The sequence below is a fragment of the Copadichromis virginalis genome, linkage group LG16 (genome assembly GCF_057382275.1).
Source record: "Copadichromis virginalis isolate Kocher_CV1m ecotype Utaka linkage group LG16, C_Virginalis_male_GT1.1, whole genome shotgun sequence".
In the NCBI taxonomy this organism is placed as follows: Eukaryota; Metazoa; Chordata; class Actinopteri; order Cichliformes; family Cichlidae; genus Copadichromis; species Copadichromis virginalis.
Window position 1 is genome coordinate 31,892,707 of NC_140633.1, and position 26,427 is coordinate 31,919,133.

At 40.6% G+C, this 26,427-nt stretch overlaps 1 protein-coding gene and 1 long non-coding RNA gene across 3 annotated transcripts; one reads left to right on the forward strand and one right to left on the reverse strand.

Annotated features, from left to right (window-relative positions):
- Nucleotides 1–2,536: 2,536 nt before the first annotated feature.
- LOC146691132 (uncharacterized) lies at nucleotides 2,537–6,657 on the forward strand. Its single transcript, XR_014915536.1, has 2 exons — nucleotides 2,537–2,652; nucleotides 2,833–6,657. It is a non-coding gene; the product is annotated as an uncharacterized LOC146691132 (long non-coding RNA).
- Nucleotides 6,021–25,345, reverse strand: klhdc3l (kelch domain containing 3-like). 2 transcript variants are annotated; one of them, XM_085434429.1, is made up of 8 exons: nucleotides 25,261–25,345; nucleotides 16,682–16,874; nucleotides 15,981–16,063; nucleotides 15,803–15,881; nucleotides 14,418–14,464; nucleotides 13,830–13,950; nucleotides 13,127–13,310; nucleotides 6,021–6,729 (listed from the first exon to the last, which is right to left on the reverse strand). In XM_085434429.1, the coding sequence occupies exons 2-8, from the start codon at nucleotides 16,842–16,844 to the stop codon at nucleotides 6,117–6,119; spliced, it is 1,290 nt and encodes a 429-aa protein (XP_085290555.1). In that variant the 5' UTR covers nucleotides 16,845–16,874; nucleotides 25,261–25,345; the 3' UTR covers nucleotides 6,021–6,116. The 2 variants fall into 2 exon arrangements, with proteins under 2 accessions (XP_085290555.1, XP_085290554.1); XM_085434428.1 differs by having other exon boundaries at nucleotides 16,682–16,877.
- Nucleotides 25,346–26,427: the final 1,082 nt, after the last annotated feature.

Consider the following 26,427-nt stretch of genomic DNA (forward strand, 5'->3'; position numbering starts at 1 on the left):
TTAACTCTTTAAATCCCAGTTTTATTACATGAGCGCCCTGTTTTTTTAGCCCCAAAAAACAAAAAAACTAAATATTTTCCAAAAAAAACATTTGAGGTAATATTTGATTGTTATTATAATTAGGCCTTTAGATGGACTAAAGATTGGCACCAACAGTCATTTCGATCGCCTTTTATTTTTTTTGCAGGAGCGCATTTCATAAAATGCACACACTATCGGTCCTAATCGACCACGCCCAAAAAAGTGCTATAAAAAATTTATATATTAATATTTTATTCCACTTTAAATTAGCCAATCTTTTAGACCTACTTCTCCTTGAAATATTCATGTCAAGTTTTAATTACATTTCGCGGATTTTAACCCTTTATATCCCGGTTTCGTCACATGAGCGCACTGCTTTTTTTGCCCCAAAAAACATAAAACTTGAATATTTTCCAAAAAAAACATTTGAGGTAATATTCAATTGTTATTATAATTAGGCCTTTAGATGGACTAAAGATTGGCACCAACATTCATTTCGATCGCCTTTTATTTATTTTTTCAGGACCAGAAAATGGTCTCCAGGCGGCAAATGCTCCTCCTCTAGGCCGAAATAAGTGCATCGTCCCGGGGTAAGTCGCGACGATCACCGGGGCACGATCACCGGGGACTGCTTTTTCCAGCCCACACGTCCGATACCACGTGACAACAAATACGTCATTTCCTGTTGACTAAAAAAAAAATGCACCCTCTCACGGTCCTAGGGGCCGAAAATGGTCCCGCCTGATCAGCGGGCGAAGCCGCTGCTGCACGCTGGAAATGAGGCTTCATTTCCCGCAGGTCTGTTTAAGCAGCCCACTGTTTTCCAGCCCGGGGTCAAATGTGGAGCAAGGGCGCCACCCGGTGGACAAATAAAAAAATTACAACTCTAAGGCCCGTCCTGCAAAACGAAACGGAAACATAAGTAATCACCAAGACATTAACGGTAATAATTCTGCAGTGAAAAATAGCGTTTATAATGGAAGTCAATGGGGCTGCAAACGGCCCCTAGGGCTCTAAGAGGATGTGTATTGTTAGCTTAGCCACTGAAGCTAATTTAAGGAAGTCAGACTTGAATTTTGAAATGAAATTATGCCAAACTTTTTTTTAGAGAATTTGGCTATATTCTATTCAACACAGTGCAAATGGCTTGTAACTGAAAAACTACAATGTACAAAAATGGTCCCAGGGCCAGCAGGGGGTTAAGTATTATCGAAATGCCTGTTTGGCCCTACAGCTGTCAATGCATGTATGTAGAATAGTTCTAGTCATCTAGTCATCTGCAGCCTCAATAGCAAACTAGGGTGTCCTCTCGGCCATCGTCCAGAATACCTACCCTACCATCCTAAAAGTTTATACTTCAGTTTAAATGAGTGATTCTCTAAAATTTCAATTGCATGTTACTGAGCATCACACTAATCTGTGTGATGCTTCCATACAGTCTATGATCTTTCTGGAGCCTCGGGCCTCAAAATATGTGGAATTCTACTCCAACAAAACATGGCGGATACTTCGGAGCTTAGAGACTGAAACCAATGAGTGACATCACAGCGGCTGTAAGGTCCATGAGCAGCACACAAGGAAACATACTGCCATGTCTGATGCAAGAAAAACTATACCCGCTGGCAGAACTCCAGGAAAAACACCAGGCACTGCTCTTTACTTGATACGCCCACCGTTGCAGTGATGCATGGTGGAGGCAGCATCATGCTGTGGAGGCATTCCTCAACTAGTAGATATGGTTGCTAGGGTGATTTCAGCCAAGCATATCCACAGTTTGAAGGTTAGATGTTCAACAGCGATTTCTCCAGGGACAGGAGACTCCCCATCCAGCCCAACCAAGCTTGAGATGATCTCCTTGGAAGAGTGGGAGAAACTTCCCAAATCCAAGAGTCTGTACACACTCAACCAAGATATCCACAATGTAACTGCTGTCAAACAGGCTTTGAAAAAACTAAGAGTCTGAATATCACATCTGAAATTTTAGCTTTTAATGCTGAATGCATTAAAAAAATATGTAAACTGGATTTTTAAAAATGTCATCTGCTTTTGTTTTTTTTAAATATAATGATTAAATGTAATAATCCATTTGTAAAGGGATGTTATAATACTTATAACACTTGATATTTTATACTTCACTCTTTTGGTAATAACCTCTCAATTTAACTACATAAAAAGAAAACATCAGTGTTGGATTGATTTCATCGGGTCTTTAGAACTACAATCCCCAAAGGAAAAGGCACCTGCTGCTCTAAATGAGGGCCAGTATGTTGCACAGCAGTCAGATTAGACTGTGCAGCCTTTAAGTCCCAGTAAGAGTGCCTGTTGTAGTTTTCAGAAGCTTCTGTGTGTCATGTGTGGAGCAGCAATGTAGGTCAATAGGTCAAAAGAAATGAAGAGCAGCAGCAGCGGCGGCGATGGATTAGAGCAGCCTGGTCTGCAGCATAATAGCTGATTAAGTTACTCTCTTTTTTTTTTCTTTTTTTTTTGCCTGTCCCATTTGGTTCTTTACCTGAGCGCCCAGCCCCGGACACCAAAAACCACCAACGCACCAACCCCTGAGGGCATCAGTTACCCGCAGGGAGTGTGGTGAGGGGAGATAGGCCTTTGGAGGGCCTGGGAGTTCCCAGAGAGGTGGAGTGTAAGACCCAACCTGACATAGAAACACAGACAAACAGGCACACACAGACACAAACATCCATTCCCACCCTCATGCACACATATACAAATACTCAGCACTCACTCAACGTAGGGATAGACATACATGGACACTGTACGCACAATCACACTCCCCAAACAAACTCTATACCCCAGGTCCAGGTACCCTCACCCCTGGAGGGGGAAACTGCACCTAGACCCAGGAGATGTTACCTTTTCCCCCGGGGTGGAGGCAAGCAGACCGCCCCAGGCTCCGCAGCAGCGGGGAGGCCCCGCATCCCAGATCCCAATCGGACGGCCAACACCTCCTCCCAGCCCCCCCGCCCCGATGTCCAGCAGAGAACAGGGGTGTGTGATCTTTTGGTAATAACCTCTCAATTTAACTACATAAGAAGAAAACATCAGTGTTGGATTGCTTTCATCGGGTCTTTAGAACTACAATCTCCAAAGGAAAAGGCACCTGCTGCTCTAAATGAGGGCCAGTATGTTGCACAGCAGTCAGATTAGACTGTGCAGCCTTTAAGTCCCAGTAAGAGTGCCTGTTGTAGTTTTCAGAAGCGTCTGTGTGTCATGTGTGTAGCAGCAATGTAGGTCAATAGGTCAAAAGAAATGAAGAGCAGCAGCGGCGGCGATGGATTAGAGCAGCCTGGTCTGCAGCATAATAGCTGATTAAGTTACTCTCCTACAGGTGTACTCACGCAAAGCCAGAGTAACCCCAGAACAGATGTACTTCAGAGAGAAAATAAAAGTTGGATCAATAAAGGTCCACATGAACTCTATTTAGCATTTTATTAATGCTGAGATTCTAGGCAGACCCAGTGTTCAAATTCACTGAACGTCTCTGTAAAATCAAGTGGAAATCCAAAGTTTCTGAGGTTTACATTCTGACTTCCCTTTTTTTTGGTAAACCCAGCCTGAAGTCCACAGATATTTTTCAAAAATATGTAACTTTTCATTTTTAAAGAGTGGGTTTTAGCAAACCTCAAACATGAGGATTTGTTGCACTTTACAGGGACAATTTACAGAAGTGGATTAAGAAAAACATTTGAAGCCTTGGCATTTCTAACAGGACATTCTGGGGAAAAAGAGGGTCAGCCATGAAACATGTTTAAATTTAGAAAATCATAAAAGTCATAAAAGTTCAGTGCAATAAAGCGCCAATGGTCATATAGAGATCTTTTTAGACATCCAGTAACTCTGAGGCAGTTACATTAAAGTGTTACACATTACTCAAAAAATAAAGCACAGACAGCAAACAGGACACAACAGCACCATTGTACAAACTACATCAGTTACAGTGAAGGTACGGGAGCCCCTCGGTGACAATATTTGCATCTAATGTAATAAAAACTTCAGATTTTCATGACCTGCTCAATCCCCTTTAAACAGCCATGAATTCATGATGTAAACGACAGTTCTTTTTAAAAACAGACACACGTTTTTTGTTTTTTTTAAAAAGATGAAATCAAACCCATCTGTGAGTCCAAAGGGATTTTTAGTCAGAAGTGAAAACAGACATAGGTAAGCAGTTCATCTTCTGGAGCTCGTTGATGGAGTCTGTGGAGATGTGGCGCCCTCTTGTGTAGTGTAGCTGACATTACTGTTAGGTGAAAGCATTCGTTGATTGCACTTCAAACAGATTTAGAAGATTGTCAGGCTGACCTGTGTTCAAATTTCTGAGCAGGTGAAAACATTTCCAAACGGTCACAGCTGTGGGGTCAGTAAGAGGAGCTGATCAGCGGGCAGGTTCAGTGTTTCGAAGTTTTATCACAATTTCCTTTTTGTTTTTGTTAAGTTTGTGTCCTGGCATAAGGACGCACTCAGCACACTATTATTTTACAACTCACTAATATTCCTCACTGACCTTTAGGTGACATTTCGATGTACTTTTGCAATACTTTTTATTTGAAAAAAAAAAAGAATCCTTTTAGAGAATTTGGTATGACTTTGACACTCTTCAGATATTTGAGTGATCTATAGATTTTCTGTTTCTGTCAAAAATCTTGCCGATCTTCCACATCTGCAGCCCAGATGTTTGGATTTAGTTTGAAAGTAAAGCATGGAGGTAACAAAGAGTCTGACTGTGAGGTCTCCAGTGCAATATGTTGTTTATCAAAGTATTGCACAGTCGCCATCTTAAATAATATAAGCATACTGTAATTCACTCAAACATACGTTCAGTTTACTTTTTGTACTTTTATTAAAACAAAGAAGTTGTTTTGTAAGAAGTAACAGATGGGAATTGTTTAAATGTCCTTTTCATAGAACAGGTAAGAATTTCTGTCATGAAGCTATATTTCTATAAAAATATGAGAACATAAATGAAACAATTTTGGTCATTTTAAAAGGAGCTGTGGGAGAAGCTCAGCTGACGAACGAATGCAACACAATTTCAAATATTTTTTACTCGAGTAGAAATATTCTTAACTCACTCAGACACACGTTCACCTTTGTTGGCACCACCTGAAGGGAGTTTGTGTATTTTGAATGAGTATTTCTTAGCAGGTTTGCTCATTACAGTTGATTTTTTGTTTGAAAGTGTTCAGCTTTAGATTAGCTGTTCTGTCTCATGTGATGTGTGGTATTGATCGTGGACAGATTTAAGGAGGTCAGAAGAATAAAATAATCCATCACAACACAAAGAGCTGACTCACTCTTTAGATGTCCCTGCCTCAGTAAGTACCAATGGTAAATACAGACACTCCAAAGCCTTCTGACACTGCAAATACTTATTTTAATGTTAATTAAATAATGCTTATTTTTCATTTATTTCTGTTTTGCTCTTTTTTCAGTTCATTAGATACCTGAGTATAGCTGTTGCCTATCTGTATGACCACAGTGTATCCATCTTCTGATGGCTGCTTCCAGCAGGATAACATGATGTGCCACATATCTGGTATCTGGTATCATGAAGATGACAATGAGTTCACTGTACAGCCACTGTGTGATGCTGTCATGTCAATGTGGAACAAAATCTCTGAGGAATGTTTGCAGAAACTTGGGTGAATCTGTGCCATGAACAATTAACTAAAGTAGGTCCACCCTGGTGGTAGCATGGTGTACCTAATGAAGTGTACAATGGGAGTACAACCAAGAATAAAAATGCACTATTCTGTCTTTATTAATACAGGAATAAATGACTGTGAAATTCTGGGCTGATGTTCACTAAAGATCTGATTCCAATACCTTCCCTGTTCTTACAGAAACTATAAACAGATACACAGAACAGATACTGTGTTTTTTCACATTCACTGTTAACAGGACACAGCTCATGCTAATGCCATTTCCCCAAAATTTACTTGAATGTTGCAAAAAATGTAAAAATCAAAACACTGAAACTGTACAAAAGTATAAAAATATTTCATGTTGTTTTCTTTTTCACAGAAAGCTAGTAACACCTATTAAAACCTGCTTCTCGCGCAGAGAACAGAATCGTTTATTCAGTCAATCATCGTCACCTGCCACATGGAGATGGGGCTGGTTCTCGTACAAGGTTTTCCGCCGAGCACCAGCAGCAGGTCGGGCAGATGCTGAGTGATGTCTCCATCCTTGTCCTCCAGCGCCTCCTCCTCTGAGCAGCTCCATTGTTTCATGAATGCTTTGTTCTCAAATGTCAGGCAGCTTCCAATACGCTGACCATCTATCTCTATTAAGGCCTCTCTGCTGGTCTCCAGTTCTGAAGAACTTCTGTTGGCTTCTCTGTCTGGAGTGAAAGTCTCCAGCTCTATAGCGTTATCTGGTGCTGGGAAGCACTTGTTCTTAAACGGCTTGAGTTTCCCTCCCAGTAACCTGGGCTGGAGTCCTGAGTCTGAGCAGAAGCTCTTGCTGGTGCTACTGGTTTTGTAGCTGGGACCCAGACCAGTGCAGCAATGGTGAATCTTGTCTGGGGGGTTGGAGCCCGGGAGTGTGGTGAGCTGCATCCAGGTCTGAGTGATGAAGCTGTATCTCCACAGGCAGTTCTTTGGAGAGTCCTGGGTCTCGCCTCCACCGAAAAGGAGCATTGAGTCTTTATAGGTGACAGCTGAGTGTCCTGTGAGTTTAGGAGGGCCGTACCTGAGAAAAACAACCACAGGTGGTGTTAGCAGGAAAGAGCACACCAAATGATGCCAAATAAGTTCAGCAGTCAGTGCTAAAAACATCAGAGCTAAACAGACCGGTCAGACAGGAAGTGCTGGGAGCACCAGGAGCTGTAATCGATAATCTGCTGATCCATGTGTGATCGTATGTGTGATAATATTTCTATATGGCGTGTTGTGCCATGTTACTTTATTAAAATTACCCCTGGATATAAAACACATCATTTGCACTGTTAAACCTGGGATGATAAATCTATTTCTGACAGATGTGTCACTCATCGTATTTAAAGGACGGACATCTCTTTTTGTTGAACACCAGCTGCCTTGACTCCTCTCCTTGTGTCTCTTCCTTGCCTCCTCTGCTCTCTGTGGTAGGGAGGGGCTAAGACTAATACGCTAAGAGAGGAACTGAGGACACAAAAGAGGGGTGAGGCAAATGATCTGTGGAAAAACATCTTAAAGTGAGGTGTTGAGTTTAATACTGACTCTTGTGTGTTTTGAGGACACCAAAAAACTGACTGCAGATACATCTGTGTGTCACAGCAGACACTACAAGCTTCCTGCCCCCTTTTTCCTTTCCTTTTGCCAAAGCTCTTTTCACACTTTGGGAATTAAAGCTGATATATCACAGATTAGAAAAACAGTGAGTCTATTTGTGGTACGTTTGTCACCAAGAATATGCAGACAGTAAAATTTCCCTTTGATCTGGATGCAAACTTGATTTCCAAGTCTCCTTCATCAGTTTCAGAGCTCTAATGCGCAGTGATTTCTGTGACGTGCACCTCTGATAATGTCTTTGAATTACAGTGGGGCAAAAAAGTATTTAGTCAGCCACCGATTGTGCAAGTTCCCCCACTTAAAATGATGACAGAGGTCAGTAATTTGCACCAGAGGTACACTTCAACTGTGAGAGACAGAATGTGAAAAAAAAAATCCATGAATTCACATGGTAGGATTTGTAAAGAATTTATTCGTAAATCAGGGTGGAAAATAAGTATTTGGTCAGCTCAAACAAGGAAAATCTCTGGCTCTCACAGACCTGTAACGTCTTCTGTAAGAAGCTTTTCTGTCCCCCACTCGTTACCTGTATGAATGGCACCTGTTTGAACTCATCATCTGTATAAAAGACACCTGTCCACAGCCTCAAACAGTCAGACTCCAAACGCCGCCATGGCCAAGACCAAAGAGCTTTCGAAGGACACCAGGAAAAGCATTGTAGACCTGCACCAGACTGGGAAGAGTGAATCTACAATAGGCAAGCAGCTTGGTGTGAAAAAATCAACTGTGGGAGCAATCATCAGAAAATGGAAGACATACAAGACCACTGATAATCTCCCTCGATCTGGGGCTCCACGCAAGATCTCATCCCGTGGGGTCAAAATGATCATGAGAACGGTGAGCAAAGATCCCAGAACCACACGGGGGGACCTGGTGAATGACCTGCAGAGAGCTGGGACCAAAGTAACAAAGGTCACCATCAGTAACACACTACAACGGCAGAGAATCAAATCCCGCAGTGCCAGACGTGTTCCGCTGCTGAAGCCAGTGCATGTCCAGGCCCATCTGAAGTTTGCCAGAGAGCACATGGATGATACAGCAGAGGATTGGGAGAATGTCATGTGGTCAGATGAAACCAAAGTAGAACTTTTTGGTATAAACTCAACTCGTCGTGTTTGGAGGAAGAAGAATACTGAGTTGCATCCCAAGAACACCATACCTACTGTGAAGCATGGGGGTGGAAACATCATGCTATGGGGCTGTTTTTCTGCCAAGGGGACAGGACGACTGATCCGTGTTAAGGACAGAATGAATGGGGCCATGTATCGTGAGATTTTGAGCCAAAACCTCCTTCCATCAGTGAGAACTTTGAAGATGAAACGAGGCTGGGTCTTCCAACATGACAATGATCCAAAACACACCGCCCAGGCAACGAAGGAGTGGCTCCGTAAGAAGCATTTGAAAGTCCTGGAGTGGCCTAGCCAGTCTCCAGACCTCAACCCCATAGAAAATCTGTGGCGGGAGTTGAAAGTCCGTGTTGCTCGGCGACAGCCCCAAAACATCACTGCTCTCGAGAAGATCTGCATGGAGGAATGGGCCAAAATACCAGCTACTGTGTGTGCAAACCTGGTAAAGACCTATAGTAAACGTTTGACCTCTGTTATTGCCAACAAAGGTTATGTTACAAAGTATTGAGTTGTATTTTTGTTATTGACCAAATACTTATTTTCCACCCTGATTTACGAATAAATTCTTTACAAATCCTACCATGTGGATTCATGGATTTTTTTTTTTTTCACATTCTGTCTCTCACAGTTGAAGTGTACCTCTGGTGCAAATTACTGACCTCTGTCATCATTTTAGGTGGGGGAACTTGCACAATCGGTGGCTGACTAAATACTTTTTTGCCCCACTGTAAGTTGGCAGCACTCAGTCAGTTCATTTCAGGAACCCTGCCATAAAACGCCTCTAAACCAACCAGAGAAAGTTTGGAGGGGAGGTGAGAAACAAACAATTACATCTGCATCTTAAGCTCTCATATTTTTCTCAGACTTTACTTAAATGTAACTGTAACGGTTTACAACCTACAAAGTCAGGTTATCACCATTAGAAATCACAAGACCTTCCCGTAACATTGTGTTATTAGGGTCACACTGTCTGTCTGTTTTTTTTCCATTTGCTGTATGATACCTGTGCCTCAGGGGGCAAAAACAAGTGACGTTAGTCCTGACTATGCTACTGACCGGCTAATCATTAGTCCTGATAAACTGCTGTTCATGTTCATAACGCCAGACGAATCAATCCACAAGTCTTTACATGTAACATATTCAGTCATCCAGAACAAAAAAAACAACAAAAGAAAAACAAGTCTCCAGATGTAAATCTCAGTGATCTGAAGCTCTTTATATACATAAATTTACGTATTACTAAACCATTAAAGAGACGGTTCCTCAGGACTCTTTCTTTCCTTTTTTTTTTTTTCAACAGACACACTACAATCAGTGTTTCCACCTCACATGTCAGCCTGTCAGCACGAGGCAGCAGCGGCTGAAAAGTGATCCCAGTCTTTTCAGCCGCTGCTGAAGGATTCTCTGTCTCATCAACTGGATCAGGTTCTTCTGCCATGTTGTGTTATGTGGGAATATTCAGATGAGGAGCTGCAACAGACTGCTTGTCAAGTTTTCTCGTGAGTCTTGACCTTCCCTTTATGTTCCTCCTGCTCTTTGCTTTACTCTTTATGCTAAAAACTGCATTTGTTTTACAAGGTTTGACTCATTTCTCACCCTTTACAATTTGCCATGAACACCACGCCTCATTACTCTGCATTACACCACTCTATCTGGAATAAATCATTTAAATCATCTGAAGCAAATTAGTTTCTTGATTTGAAACACAAAGTTCTTTAAAAGCAAAACTAAAAAAATAAATAAATTACAACTAAAATATAGTTTCACAAATTAAAACACAGGTAAAAAAAATGTGAATAAAGAAACACTAGGAAGCAAAAAGTACTTTAACTTAAAAAATGAAAAGCAATGTAGCAAGCTTGTAATTTGCTAAACTGCTGGAGCGATTAGGACAATACAGCTACAGGGAGTGCAGAATTATTAGGCAAATGAGTATTTTGTCCACATCATCCCCTTCATGCATGTTGTCTTACTCCAAGCTGTATAGGCTCGAAAGCCTACTACCAATTAAGCATATTAGGTGATGTGCATCCCTGTAATGAGAAGGGGTGTGGTCTAATGACATCAACACCCTATATCAGGTGTGCATAATTATTAGGCAACGTCCTTTCCTTTGGCAAAATGGGTCAAAAGAAGGACTTAACAGGCTCAGAAAAGTCAAAAATAGTGAGATATCTTGCAGAGGGATGCAGCAGTCTCAAAATTGCAAAGCTTCTGAAGCGTGATCATCGAACAATCAAGCGTTTCATTCAAAATAGTCAACAGGGTCGCAAGAAGCGTGTGGAAAAACCAAGGCGCAAAATAACTGCCCATGAACTGAGAAAAGTCAAGCGTGCAGCTGCCAAGATGCCACTTGCCACCAGTTTGGCCATATTTCAGAGCTGCAACATCACTGGAGTGCCCAAAAGCACAAGGTGTGCAATACTCAGAGACATGGCCAAGGTAAGAAAGGCTGAAAGACGACCACCACTGAACAAGACACACAAGCTGAAACGTCAAGACTGGGCCAAGAAATATCTCAAGACTGGTTTTTCTAAGGTTTTTTGGACTGATGAAATGAGAGTGAGTCTTGATGGGCCAGATGGATGGGCCCGTGGCTGGATTGGTAAAGGGCAGAGAGCTCCAGTCCGACTCAGACGCCAGCAAGGTGGAGGTGGAGTACTGGTTTGGGCTGGTATCATCAAAGATGAGCTTGTGGGGCCTTTTCGGGTTGAGGTTGGTGTCAAGCTCAACTCCCAGTCCTACTGCCAGTTTCTGGAAGACACCTTCTTCAAGCAGTGGTACAGGAAGAAGTCTGCATCCTTCAAGAAAAACATGATTTTCATGCAGGACAATGCTCCATCACACGCGTCCAAGTACTCCACAGCGTGGCTGGCAAGAAAGGGTATAAAAGAAGAAAAACTAATGACATGGCCTCCTTGTTCACCTGATCTGAACCCCATTGAGAACCTGTGGTCCATCATCAAATGTGAGATTTACAAGGAGGGAAAACAGTACACCTCTCTGAACAGTGTCTGGGAGGCTGTGGTTGCTGCTGCACGCAATGTTGATGGTGAACAGATCAAAACATTGACAGAATCCATGGATGGCAGGCTTTTGAGTGTCCTTGCAAAGAAAGGTGGCTATATTGGTCGCTGATTTGTTTTTGTTTTGTTTTTGACTGTCAGAAATGTATATTTGTGAATGTGGAGATGTTATATTGGTTTCACTGGTAAAAATAAATAATTGAAATGGGTATATATTTGTTTTTTGTTAAGTTGCCTAATAATTATGCACAGTAATAGTCACCTGCACACACAGATATCCCCCTAAAATAGCTCAAACTAAAAACAAACTAAAAACTACTTCCAAAAACATTCAGCTTTGATATTAATGAGTTTTTTGGGTTCTTTGAGAACATGGTTGTTGTTCAATAATAAAATTATTCCTCAAAAATACAACTTGCCTAATAATTCTGCACTCCCTGTATAAACTGGGCCTAAATTGAAAAAGCTAATGAGCAAAGTTGTGTTTTTTAGAGGCTGACCATCTGTAAGAGCCAGTGTGAGCTAATTTAGAATGACTCTGGGTCTGGGTTCATTGCTGGTGCATTTAACTATAGTTTCAACAGGCGGCTTACCTACAGCTTCTAGGTTTTATTGTCAGAGTGTAGACCAAATATAATGATAGTAAAAACTCCCAGAAAGCTTAAGAGTCAGCAGCAGCAAAAACAATAACCACAGCACAGGATTAAAAAAACATAGAACTTTTTGACAGCCAGGTTAGTGAAACCCACAGAGATGAATTCCTTCAAGGGGCATATGATCCAGTAGTATATTCACAGGAGTGATGTGTTACATATTCACACCTTTATATCATGGCAAAAAAGACTTATGTATACCTGCAATAAGTGTGCCTCGTGAATGGACTTTTTCCAAGGTTAGGGATGTCAGTTAATAATAATGAAAAAACATCTGACTCACCTAAGAATAGCTGAAAAACCAAAAAGACTCAAAATGTCGTGAATAAAAATCTTTGCATATGACAAATGTAGACAGTATTGCTTCATTTTTCTCTTATTTTATTCATTTTCCATAAGTGTAATTAGCTATATTCAGTCACAAAGAGAATAAATGATATTGGGGCCTCTACTTAACCTATTTACAAAATGAGCCGCAGTCAAATCCACAGACCTTGTGTGGACATCATGATGAACAGAGCAGCTATTTTCAGTATACATTATTTACAAACTGGCTTGTTTTGTATTGCACTGAATTAGTAAGTAACTGAAACAGCCTCATGTACGTTAACACAACCACAGCAAAATGCTGAAACACAGAGTTCATTGCAGTCATCGCTGTCTTTAACCATTCCAAAGTATTTCTTATTTTGTTGTAAAGGAAGTTCTCCAAAACATGTATTGATCATAACTATTGATAGTCTGGTATAACATGTAGATTTGTCTAGAAATCTGCAATGCTTGTCTGTGTTGTTTCACAGAATAGCCTGTTCAAGTACTGACACAAAAGCAGCCAGCAGGTGTCGCTGTGGAGATGGCTGTGAAATTGTTTTGAAACCATGATCCAGTGCTGGCACAACGACTTTGTATGTCTCAGTTTGCCCATCACTACCTGTCAGTGGTTTTAATGTCGAGACTGATCTTTTTCACTGCATCCAGTTTTCAAAAATACAGACAAACTCCGCACTTACTTGAGTGAACTCCATGTCTGGCTGCTGGAATTCCACTTCCAGAAGTCTCTCTGCTCCCGTAAACCTTTTAAGCCTCCGAACAGGTACACGCAGCCCTGATAGGCTATAGCTGAGTGACTGTGTCTGGGGCCTGGGCCTAATGAGTCCTGCTGAGAGCCACTCAGCAGGGACCAAGACATGGTATCTGCCATTAACACACACACAAACAAGTATCTATAATTAATGCTCATTCTGCAGCTCACATTGTGTTTGCATGTGTCACAATGCTGATGATGTTCACATGCTGCCCTCTAACTGAATATGGGTGAGACTTCACTCCTAGAAACGGTTCAGCTCAGTTTAATTGTCAATTTGTTTCTCCATCTCACAGCTATAAACTACATTCACACTGGTAAATATGAGCAGTTTATAAAATTATATTGACCAAGATGGAATCACAGCTAGAAGATGAGCTTGGCATCAAGTGGGACTAAACTGATGCAGTTTACTGAACTTATGATCTATCCCATTATATTAATGCTCAAAGTTGCTTATAGAAAAATCATGCTGAACAAAAGCTACAATTAATCTTTTGATAGTAACTCTGGCAAATACCATAAAAGGTCAGCTGATTTTGAGGGTGTGAGGTGGGAATTTTAAGATTTGGTTAGTTTTATATGGAAGGAGCTGACTGAATTCTCCCTTTTGTCAGTTTTAAACTCACTAAAGTCCAAACTCCAGAAATCCTGGGAGGTGCCTTTCATGTCAATGAATCCTCCGTACATGAGCATGGCAGAGCCGAGCACCACGGTGCTGTGGCCCTTCCTGTTGGTCGGCATTTGGGTCTGCACACAGAAAGAGAGAGAAATACATTTAGAATAGATGGTAAGCTACTTCTATGACCTTGATTGAACAGTCACAAAAAATGCATTAAATTTGGGCTTCTTCAACCTAACCCTAACCTTTCTCTTCCTACTTTGGTGATCCTCTTCCTACTTAGCTATATCCATTCTGTGGGGAAACACTGCAAATCAATTTATTTGACCTTTAAAGTTCTAACAAATATGTGGGTAGTGTGTGACTTCTGTTCTGCTGATACAAGCTAAAACAAGCAAAGGATGGCAGGAACTGTGCACAGTGTTCACTGATGTGCTTCCAAGTGTTGTGACTGCGTGACACAAAACAAACGGCAGCACACGAGGACTGAGCGGTTAATTATTTCTGTTATAAGCTGATAATGAGATCTAACCATCTGATTGTTTTCTATAGACAGAGAACATGTTATCATTTAGATATGAAAAGCACTCGGTACCTGAAGCAAGCTCCTCTTTCCCTGCCACTGCACCCACTTCTGCTTTGCTGAAACACAAATGACACAAGAAAATTAAACTAAAAGAGTGACGTACAATAAAATGGATATGATATCTTTACAACATCTGTCAGCCTTACTCCAAGACAAAAAAAAGTAAGTAAAGGCTAACATACAAAGAGGAGAGGCACTTCTGCAATAATTCTGAAATACACTGACACACACTGTTGTGCAGCCCAGTCTTATGAAATCTATTGTTACAGGGACACAAACTGTCCAGTTGGCCAAAGTAGAGAGGCTTTAAAAGACGTGGTAAATGTTATATTTTAACCTAAACCAAGACAGTTTTAAACCTAATCCTGTCGTTTTTAATGCTTAAATGTAACCAGGCAAAATATTTTTAATAAATAACATATTTAGAAATACCACCAGCTACCTGTGCTACCTGTCCGCTTCCTAGCATAGGTGATTTTAAGAGAAGTTGACCCCTGACCTTGACCTTCAACTCAATTGAGATTCGAACTTAGAAAAACATCTTCAGGACCATAACTTGCTTTGATCAGTGTGATCTGTCCTAACTATTATTGAGATTGCGGTAACACCAGTGTTGTTTCTCCACTCCACAGCTATCGCTACATTGACCTATCCATCCAAGGATATTAACCTTGAAAGTTTACCCAGAATGCACTTTTTCAATGCTTGTCTCTGTTGCTCTATGTCAAAGAAATGAAACTGCTGCATTTTATGCAAGTCATGACAGATCCCATCATGCTGAACAAAAACTAGATTTTTCTTTACATCGTGACACTTGGAGTGGAACGAAAACTTCAAGAGCTTATACTTCTAAAAATATCCAAGTTCGGTAAAATGTAACAAGTGTGTAAAACAATTGCTTCATTAAACATATTGTAGTTCTTATGAAAACAAAAGAACCAATTGATTTTGAGGGTGGGCGTTTCGGGGGCTTTTTACAGATGTGATATGATTTTATATACAATAAGTGGTGAGAATTGAAAAAAACTGTGCATGAGATGGAATTTAGGTTATGTTGGAACAAGCAGAATAAAAACTGAGCTGAAGTGAAGAACACAGGAAGTGTTAGAGCAGGAAATGAACACAGCTGCAGTTTTCCTCCATTTGATAAATATGTGTTGGGGTAAATCACCTTTTCTTATGTTGTTTCTAATTGTCTTTAGAGTCGTGAGGTTATGAGCATGGAGACCCTCTCAGGTTTCTCTCTCAGCTTTAGTGACACAGAGGAATGAAACGTTTTACAGGGATTAGGAGGATCGACATGCAGCAACATGTTTTACCTGCTGAGCCTGAGAATTGACTACAACAGTAGTGTGACTGGCTGCCAGCCCATGCTGCACTGCAGTGAAACTCACCGATGTCAAACACCCAGAGAGCACATCTGCATGTGGTGTATGCAGAGTCCAACAGGCCTCCAAACACGTACAGGAAACCCTGAAAAGTTCAAAGCTGTTAAACATACTCTGCATGCCCACCGCTGTCATAAGATGGTCTCTCTGCTTTATGTCCAATGATTAAAGAAATTGAAGGTACCTTGTGAGCTACCATAGAATGTCCCTCTAGCTCCTCTGGTGCCGCTTCACCACTGCAGCTCAACTCGGTCCATTCATCAGACACTGAAATATTGAACACAGCAGTGTTGTTAACTGATGATTACAAAAAGAATATTACAGGAGGCTGTTTTATAAGAATGCAGCAAAAAACATCCTTTGCAAAGTTTAAGTGGAATAAATGTTGCATCTTTTTTCATGAATGACAGTGTGTATATAAACTTGAACGACTTGCAACACTTTCTACATCTGCACAAAGGCGTTGCCCAAATACCATAGGAATAGTTGGTGCTATCTTTTAATAAAAGACTGCATATAAAAGATGGAGATTTGAAGCATTGTAGCCTTCACCAGGGCAGAGCAGGAGGTGATCATAACCATACCTGAAAGGACAGATCTTAGTGAAGATCAAAGTGTTAAGTCATAACATTTGTCTGTTTCTTTTGTGCTGTTTTAAGTAGTAGACTAATTGGTCATTTGAAGAGAGGGCTTTATGTAAATGAGTACCTGAACATGGTTTTTGGCTACTCTGCCTAATATGTAATTCTTAAAAAGAGGTCTTTCTAGTGGCTATTCTGCGACCAGCCACAAGGATATCGCTTCTAAGGAAGTATTCTGTCATCCGTCTTTATATAGATCTGCATCTTTATATATGCATGGCTATTAATGGATGGGGGCCCTTACCCACGTTGTATTTCCAGAAGTCCCTCAGACATCTGTTCTCTCTGCCTCCAAGGACGTAGACGTTTGCATTGTAGCTGCAGCAGGCGTGCTTGTAGCGGTCGCATGGGGACAGGCTGCTTCTCAGGGGGAGCTGTTTCCACAAACAGGGGTTGTTCTGACTCATACCTGGCAGCCCTCACTCTCACTGGAACATCTTCTAAAAGAAAGTAAGTGTATACAGTCGTGCGTTATATGGACCCACTATCATAGCTAAAAAGTGCCAAGAACAAATGTTACAGACTGGTAGCACCTTTTTAGCTTCATTGTGCGATGATATGCAGGACTAAATAGCCTTCTTTCTGTTAAAAGTTTACATTTTTTAGATACTAGAGCCGCTGACTGACTCCACCTGGATGCTGTAAGTTGTTAAACGGTGCAAAACGATGAGTTTCATCTCCGTCCGTGTGAACAGGCCCTGATCAAAGTGGATGAAACAAAGGCTGCACTACAGGAGACAGGACAAATGAAAAACCCAAGCAACAGCTGCTTCCGTATTCACGAGGGGTCACCACAGCAAGCTCCACATGTTTGATTGGGCAGTTTTACGCCAGATGCCCTTCCTAACCTGTCTGTGGCTGGAACTGACCCTGGAACCTTTTACTTTCTAAGCTAATGTGCAAACCACTACACAATAAATGCTTTAAAAACTGTCTGTATCACCAGAACATGAGTGGAGATTCACGAGTTCATATCTTAAAAGAGCAGAGGGACTACACCAAGTTTTTTGGAGCACCGCTCCTCAAACAGAGCCAGAATTGTAGTGTAATAATAATAATATAACACGATAATATAATCATAGTTTACTCAACTTTCCAAAAACTCTAGTACTTATGATCCTGCACGCAACTACACTAATTTAACTTTCATTTTAGAACCCATCAGAGCTTTTCCCTCATTTGCATCTTTTTTCCGACTGCCTGCAGAGTCCTGAGAAAGACAAAATTAACTTTTATTTACATGCACATTGTGGCATTGACAGAATTTTATACCGTTCTTCTTCCTTCTTCCTTGTTGAATGATAAACTTCTTATCAAATGAACAAATTTTTTTCTCCTGAATTAATTTACTGAAGACATTTGGTTTGAGTGCACATTAACTTTACTCCTCAAATGAATCCTGTTTGTTCTGCATTTACCCGATGGCCAGTGACAACAGCAGCCTTTGGAAAACTGTTCTGACGCACAAAACAACTGGATACCTTTTTTTTTTCCCCTGTCCCGTTTGGTTCTTTTGCCATCAGAATTATCATCTAAAGGCAAAGAAAGATGCCCAACAGAATTACTTGACCAAATGGACCATCCCGGCCTTGCCGTATTGGTCTATTTGACTCACCTTTGCTTTTATTGTTTATTTTATTTTATTTTCGCTTACTACACACGGGACAGACATGACTGGGGGAAAGAAAAGGGAGAAAGAACGAGGGAAAGAAAAACAGCGGGGAAGAGGAATGATGATAAAGGGCAAAAAACAAAAACCAACAAAACAAACAGACAAAAAATACATATATCAATCACCTGGATCACCTGTTGAGGAAGACAAAAGAGAAAACAAGCAAAAAAGAGAGAGCAATATAATAAACAACATCATTGCGATGATCTATGTGAATATAACAGTAAATACTAAATATTAATTATTATTGTGCAGCACGTAGGATTGACAGCACACAGGAGGAGAAGTAGGAGCCAAAAAGGGTGTAGTTTGTGTCTGTGAGCACCCGTGTGTACACCTGTGAGCATGAGCGCGCTTGTATTTAAAAGGTTCCTTCGTGTAATGATCTGCTAGAGGGCGTGGGGAGCCATAGCCCCGGATACCAACTGGATACCTTTTTAGTACCGACTGAGAGCACCCAGCATCTGAACAAGGAGCCAAAGCAGAAACCTTCAAACTGACACTCAAGCTTCTCATCTACAAAGAAAGCAGGCTAAATCCAGACTGAACCCCTACTGTGGGAAGCATTTATCCAGTAATTTCCTGCAGTTTTGAAATATGAAATTTCAAGCCTATAAGAAGTTTAATGTTACTCAGTTACAGTGCTGAATTTGAATCAAACAGCTGTTTGGGGCCTTACTGTCAGGGTCCTGGGTCTCCTGACCCAGCGTTTTAGTTCTTTGTGGGTTTTGTATTATTGTACTTGGTGTGAGTTATGCTATGGTTTCTAGTTTCTATCCCTTGCCCTTCATGTTTCTCTATGTGCCCTCTGTTCTGTGTAAGTCTGTGTCTGCATGTTTGGGTTCCCCTCTGTGTCTCTCGGTTCTTAGAGTCCTCTGCCTTATGGTTTATGTCTCTGTGTTTCTTAGTTGCTGTCTCCACGGTGTCAAGTTCGCGTCTCTGTGTGATCCTTCCTGTTTTACTTTGAAGGTCCGTGACTTATGTGAATGTGTCCTGCTTTGCTTGTCTCGTCAGTTCTAATTTCCCCCAGCTGTGCTCTCCTTCTGTGTCTCATTCTCCTCGTTACTTCCCAGTGTATTTAGACCCTGTGTTTCTCTGAGTCAGTGTTGCGTCGTACCCTCAACAAGCTGTGTGTGTTTTGCCTCCGTGTTGCCAGTGTTTTGTTTCCAGTTCAGTGTTTTGTGCTTCAGTGTTTTAGTCCACCAGCGTTTTTGTTTGTCTTTTGGTGAGTTTAGTTAGTAAGAGGTTTTCCAGCATTAAAGCTGCGCTTTAAGCTGAACTTCTGTGTCTGAGTCCTGCATTTTGGATCCACCACTCCTGCTTGCCCGCCTACCACACAGCCAACCATGACACTTACTGGTTGGAGTTTGCATGTTCCTCCAGTGGCTTGGGTACTACAGCTTCTTGCCACAGTCCAAAGCGATGCATGTGAGGTTAACTAGTGATTCAGAAGTGCATGTAGGGCTGGATGTGAGTATGAGTGGCCGTCTGTCTCTGTGTTCCCACATTTACTAGCTATTTTACTAATGAATAATCCTCCTCACTCTTATTTTGAAAGTCCAGTTGATGCTAACTAGATAGCCTCATGTTCTCCCTGACGGATGGCTTCTTCATATATTCTCTTGGAGGTGGAGTTACTCCCAGTATCCTGAAACATGCCAACACCCATAGCACTCTAGGGAAATAAAGCTTATTTTCAAGAGTTTCACTTCCTGCTTAAATAAAAACTAATACAGCTATGGGAAACACTGCGCTCAGCATGTTCTCTCTGGCTTTAATAGATGGTGTCCTGGATGGCTGATGACACACATGATCGTTTGGCATTTCAAAAACATATATTTAAATACTTGTTGTGGCAGAGACAGCGAAGCTAGAGTACTAAAGAGAACCAAAACAGGCACATTTAGAACATGGAAACTCAATACAGAAAAATTGCCTAGCCAGCCTGTGAATTCTAACCCAAGGCCACCTTCAAAAAGTTGAAAATATAAAAAAGACCAAAATTTAAAACGTGAACTACTGGCTCATTTTAAATGTAATTTAGTTTTACAGCATAAAAAAATATTAAGGGCTGTTCTTTTTCCAATGGACAATGAAATTACTGACTTTTGTTATTGTTGTTGTTATTATTTTATCATTCATCAGCTAATCGATCATTCCGTGAAATGCCAGAACACAGATGGATATAAGGTCGGTTTACTGTGTAATATACGCATGAACAAGCAGTGGTGCTTTAGTTATATCAGTTATATTACTACAAGTCACTAAACAGCACCAGTGACTCATTTAAGGATGCTTTTACATAACATGTAAGCTGAGTTTTAATAGCGTTGCTCTTTCTCACTGTGAGCAGTAATTTTCCATCTCTAAGTGAGGAAGTATACTCAGTTTTACAAAGCCATTAGTATTCCTCTGTTTGGACTTGACCGCTGTCTTATCAGGCTGTCACAAGAGCAAACAGCTCTGAGGTCACAACACTTAAGTGACACACCTAGCCAAGTGTTGTCCAAATACTTGAGAGTCACATGAATAAATGGGACCATAACTTTGTTGTTCATGGAGAAAAAAAAGCAATATTCAGGAATGCAGTCCTTAAAATCTAGGATCAAATGGAGCAACAGCTGTTTTTCACCATATTTTTCTATATTTCCTAAAGCATCGGCTCATCTGCCTTGTGAACTTCAGGGTCACATCTAATTCTTAATACGCAGGGTTTAATATGATGTCAGCTCACCCTCTGCTGCTATAACAGCTTCAGCTTTCCTGGAAAGGCTTTCCATAATGTTTAAGAGCGTGTTTATGGGAATTTCTGACAATTTTTCCAGAAGCACATTTGTGAGGTTAGACGCTGTGTTGGATGACAAAGCCTGGTTTGCAGTCTGCACGTACAAACTCCAAAACATGTACAAAACACAACGGAAGTGCTCCAGGATGCTAGGGGCAGTGTTGAGCTTTTGTTACCTAGTGGTTACACAAGCCACGAAGTACCAAGTAAATTAACATTTTTTTAAATTATTTGAATATATATGACTGCCTGTGTATAAATACACAAACAATACACATATGCTTTCAATTGTGTACTTTAAGTGATCTAGGTAGCTTTGTTTTGGAAGTTCAGTTAACGCTAGAAATGTGTTTTGGAGTTTGTACATGCTTCAGAGTTTGTACGTGCTTTGTCTCTAGGGGCCACCGTATATATTTATATATAAACATATATAAATAAAACCACATTTTTTAAAAAACATTAGTAATTCCTTTTGTGCATAATTTTATATTGTTGTTGATAATAAATTAATTAACACTAGCATCCCCCAGGCTTCTACCTTTCTAGCAACAAAACAACCTGAAGAGCCAGTTGGGAGCCAAAAGAGCCGGCTCTTTTTAGTGAGCCGAGCCAAAAGAGCCGGCTCTCTAAAAAGAGCCGGAATTCCCATCGCTATTTTGGAGGTCAGTTGCAACTGACTATGCAGGAAGTTAGCAACCTTTGTGGACTTTTGCGCCTCAGCACCCCTCAGGCTAAAACAATGGCTTTTTTGTTTTTAAGCTCTCTTTTTGTCCTCTATTACAAATCAAAGCACCTGCTCTGTTTTTAATATAGATTTTGGTTTATGACGCTCTTGTTTTTTTTAATCTTATTTAACCTTTTCTGTGTAAATGAACTCCTTCTTGATTGTAAATTTTACCTTATTGGATTTTATTTTACTGAACTTTTCTATTTTATTTGAGCTAATCTGTGATAGGCATTCTTTAATATTTTGGATACTATAACACAGGAAGTTCCAGCTTTTGGCATAAATACAGTTTATTCTTAAATTTAACATTTCAGGCATGTGATTATACTAGCACTGAAAGGTTAATCGGAATTCCTTTTTACATTTTGTCTTCCAGTGATTCTAAATAAAACAGGATAATTAGGATAAAGTGATTACTCGTTTGTTTTCTGTTACAATTCAAATGCACCTCTGTTCAAGTGTTTTCTAAAAGCCAAAACTCACTCACGGCTCAGGCTGAGATGACAGTCAAGAGAATCTGTGGTTTTCGAGGTCCAATTATGGAAAGCAATCATTTGCTATAATGAAGCAGCTCGAATTAAGGCTGTGCAAATAACTGTGTATTTTGATTTCAATTACAGTTCCAACAAATATTACAACAAGTTACTCTAAAAAAAAAACTCTACTGTCGTTTTTAACCAACTCTGAGACTTCAGATTTGTCGTAGGATTTTTTCAGTGAAGAGGTTTTCTCCTGCAGTGACTGAACCTCACTCAGTCAACAAATACTGTTATTGTAGCAGGATGTGTAATCATGTTATTACAGAAATCTGAGTCGCAGAAAACTCAGGTTGCTGCAATGCTGCCCACTGGAATTTAAATAACGTTTGAGCACCATGATCAACTCCTGTGGTGAAAATAGCACAGCAAAACTGTTCCTATGTTGTTATGTTGGTTTCTGTCTTACATAGGTTATTTAAGTCTTATAGATTTCTTTGTGTTAATGAATTTACAATATGTGAAGATATCAGCCAAACAAATGAAACAGGATGGAGCTGTTAAAGAAACTGCAATGTTTCGAAACTGTGAGCATACTCTAACTAGCGCTAGCCCATCTGCTCCATTGACCCAATAAATCATCCAATCGCAGTCGAGTTTAACATGCACCTATTAAAGCACCACCTTATACTTCGTAAAGAACCATGTGGGGCCCAAAGACAAAACACAACAGTACTGATGAGAAAAAAAAACTTCAAGCATGAAGAAATGTTCATGTGCAACTATGAAAAATTCAGATGACCAGAATTTGTGACCATACGTGGACAGCTATCAGCTGAACAGGTAAAAAAATCTGCATCCTCTTTGCATTTTTACCTCGTAGCTCCACTAACTCAGTCTGCTGCTCACCTGCATAAACGCCGCTCTTTATAAAACACGCACACTTGCTGAAACAAAGTTGGAACAAGATAAAAGGAGATCTTTTTAAACTTAGCCACTTTAAGCTCCAATCTAAAATCAAAGCAAGAGAAAAAAATGTCCTCCTATTGTTTTTTGATGCTAGATCATTCAGACTGCTCCATGTACACGTTTAATGATCAGGGAAAAAATGATCTCTTCTATGCTGTAGCCCATGCAGCAGTACAAACTCAATACCGAAGTCCAGTTTCTGGTGAGCGCAGCTGGGTCCAGTCCAGACAGTACGTGCAGTGAGGCCTGTGAATCACCTTGCTGAACTCTCCATGGCATCTGCTCCAGATCCACTATCTCCATTAGTTTAAAGGAGTGTCCTCTATACCAGCGGTCCCCAACCCCCGGGCCACGGACTGGTACCAAACAACTTTGATACTTTGTTTGGTACTGGGCCACAAGAGTTGAGGCTCGGTGTGAAATGTATGATTTACAGGGTATTTATTGTTAACTTTGGTTTCCCTGGGTCTTTTCCCGTGTGTTATGAATAATTTTTTTTGGGTACCGGTACTCGTTTTATTTTGTTGTATTTATCCACGACACCTTAAAGGCCAGTCCATGAAAATATTGTCTGACATAAACCGGCTCATTGCGCAAAAAAGGTTGGGGACCACTGCTCTATACAGTATAAAACACAGTGCAAAAGATGGACAGAGGCACCTCTGGTGTAGGTTCATCAAGTTGTGTTATGAAGCATCAAACTGAAGAGTTTTGCAACCAATTCGTGACGAAATGACCAAAATTGATCAAATAAATATTTTATCCTGTGTCGCCTGATACAAAATCTGAAAAGTGCTTACAAAAGTCAGGGCTAGTTTCCCACAGACTTCTGTGGGACCGGGAGTCTATGGAAGCAACTGCAATCAAACTGGAAACCAGAGATCAGTAAAGTTAATGGCAGTTAAACCTTTCTTAGTCCTGACTGACTGAACTGACCACCAATGAGTGCAAAGGATATCATTGACTGACACACGAGGGGAGTAAATACACAAGTGTTACCTAAGCAACCAGAGCCTGGTATCCTATCCACTACCAACCAACAGCCAGTGACAATGTTATGGGAAGGAAACAACCAAATCACTTCCTGTGTGGATGCTACTGTGTGGAGGCCACTTCAGGACTATACACAGAGTAACTGTTAGCTTGTTGCAAAAAAAAAAAAGCTAATATAATCACCTACAAATAATTTGGATTTTTTTTTAAAAAGGGTCAAATTAAAAAGTATTTAAAAAGAGACTGCATGGCCTCTTTTTAAATGCAGTAAGCTATTACTGCTTTACAAACATTCATCAGTACAGTGGAAGTGATCTGTGGAGTTACTGGACCAACATAGTGTCAGCATTGTATTCTGGTAGCTGACTTGTTAGGGAGGATGTTAATCAGAAATTCAGTAATATATTCTTTCCAAGGAAATGCACTTTATAGATGGTACCGAACTTAAAATATGAGGTAAAGATTTAAATCAACCAGTCTCTGCCAATCCTCTGGGTAAATGTGTAATATATTACTTTTCCCAAGCTGGTGCAATCAGATAAAGCACACACAATGGAGCCGCTGTATTCCCATGAAGCCACATTAGTGATGTTTTCACTCCTATCGAATCTGAAATTCTCGGACTGTTACAGATAATAAGACATGAAGTTGTCTGGGTGACTAAGGCTACGCTAACTGCCCTCTTTCTTTATCTTAGGTGTATACTCAGGACAAAAAGTGTTTTCTAACCGTTTAACATTAGATAAGTAGCAACAGGCGCTTTTTTGTACAAGGCGGCTGTTAACGTGAAGTTGTCTGATGTGTACAACCGTTCCTAACGTGACTTTAGACACTTCAGTTTAATCAGGGGGAATGCGACCCGTGAACCCACAACTCGCTCACATCTCCAGCAGCGACACCCCGCGTGCTTTCAGTAGTTTATGTAATCGAAGGAAAGCCACTTGGCTAAAGTAAGATAACTTACTGGTTTCCCACATATTAAACCCCGAGGAAAATCTATCAGAGGAATGATAACGGTAACGCTCGAGAAGAGGAAATGAGATCAACTTTTTTTTCGTCTGTTTGATCAAAACGGAACCAAAGCAGGTCCGAGCTTCAGTGCCGAAAAGCCTCTGAGCTCTAAAATAGTTATAAAAAGGTCACTTCATGTGAAAAAAAAACAAAACAGCCAGTTTTGGCGTTAAAATGATGTTTTACTTACGCACAGTCCTCCGCTGTAGTGTCTCTTTTTTGGTCGTTGCTTTACTGCTAACGGGCTGCTGGTGCGTTCGATTTCACCTCGTAAATTCCCACCGCAGGTCTGGGAAGTGAAAGAATTTGTTTGGATTGGCCACGCGTCCGTGACGGCAAAAAACAAATGTACTGCGTATGATGAGATATGAAACCTCATTTTAGATACACATTACAATGTTATTTTCAAAAGCAACCTAATTAGGTGACTATGATGTATAAGAATGATTTTTAAAAAATCCGTTTTAATATAATACACGTGCTCTTGGGTGAAAAACGGAACGACTCAATCATGATTATCAGAATTTTTTCCAGTTGCTAATAAACAGTTTATAGCAAAGCAGATATGAAGGGAAAATATAGTGTATATTAGTTCAAGTTACTGTTTTCTAAAATGGGATTGCACACCCCCAAATGCCCCAATCTATGACTGTTGCAAGTCTGTGGTAATTCTATGTTACACAGACTCAACTTTCAGTTGATCAGTTCCTTTCTCTACCAGTAGTTTCTCAATTGCAGTAGATGCAGCATCAAAATTTGGGCCATGAACCTTTCCTTCACTGCACCCTCCTTCACACAGAAGGCCAACTGTTCTGACTTTCCATCTCTGGTCTCATCATCTGGTCTCTCGTCAGTCTCATCAGGTATTTTTTGCTTCACTTTTACTTTGAAATGTGCTGTTTTTATCTGCTGTAAACACTGCCAACTCCTAACTCCGCCTTTCATAAATGTTGTTATTTAGATTCTTACTAAAAACCTGATAAAAACCTGATCCCGGGCAGGGATAGCTCAGTAGGTAAAGTGGTCGCCCCATGATCGGAAGGTCGGCGGTTCGAATCCACTTAACGGCTACCCTGAGGTACCCCTGAGCAAGGTACCGTCCCTACACACTGCTCCCCGGGCGCCTGCTTAGTGGGCTGCCCACTGCTTCACTGAGTGAATGGGTCAAATGCAGAGAAAAAACAAGTAATTTCCCCATGGGGATCAATAAAGTATCCATTATTATTATTATTATAAACAGAAAGATGCATTCTTAGCAAGGTACTCCAGCCATTTGAAACCCTGGAACTAGCTTTGATGAAAGATTCAAAAACAAGTATATCATTGTGCATTTCCAATAAGTCTGGGCTGTTTTCAC

Excerpts from the sequence above, each read along its gene's own strand:
- klhdc3l (XM_085434429.1), bottom strand. The coding sequence starts at position 16,844 with ATGAGTCAGAACAACCCCTGTTTGTGGAAACAGCTCCCCCTGAGAAGC. Across the intron at positions 15,882-15,980 it reads ATTCTATGGTAGCTCACAAG|GGTTTCCTGTACGTGTTTGG; the intron begins GTACCTTCAATT and ends TGAACTTTTCAG. Across the intron at positions 6,730-13,126 it reads CAGACATGGAGTTCACTCAA|GTACGGCCCTCCTAAACTCA; the intron begins GTAAGTGCGGAG and ends TGTTTTTCTCAG.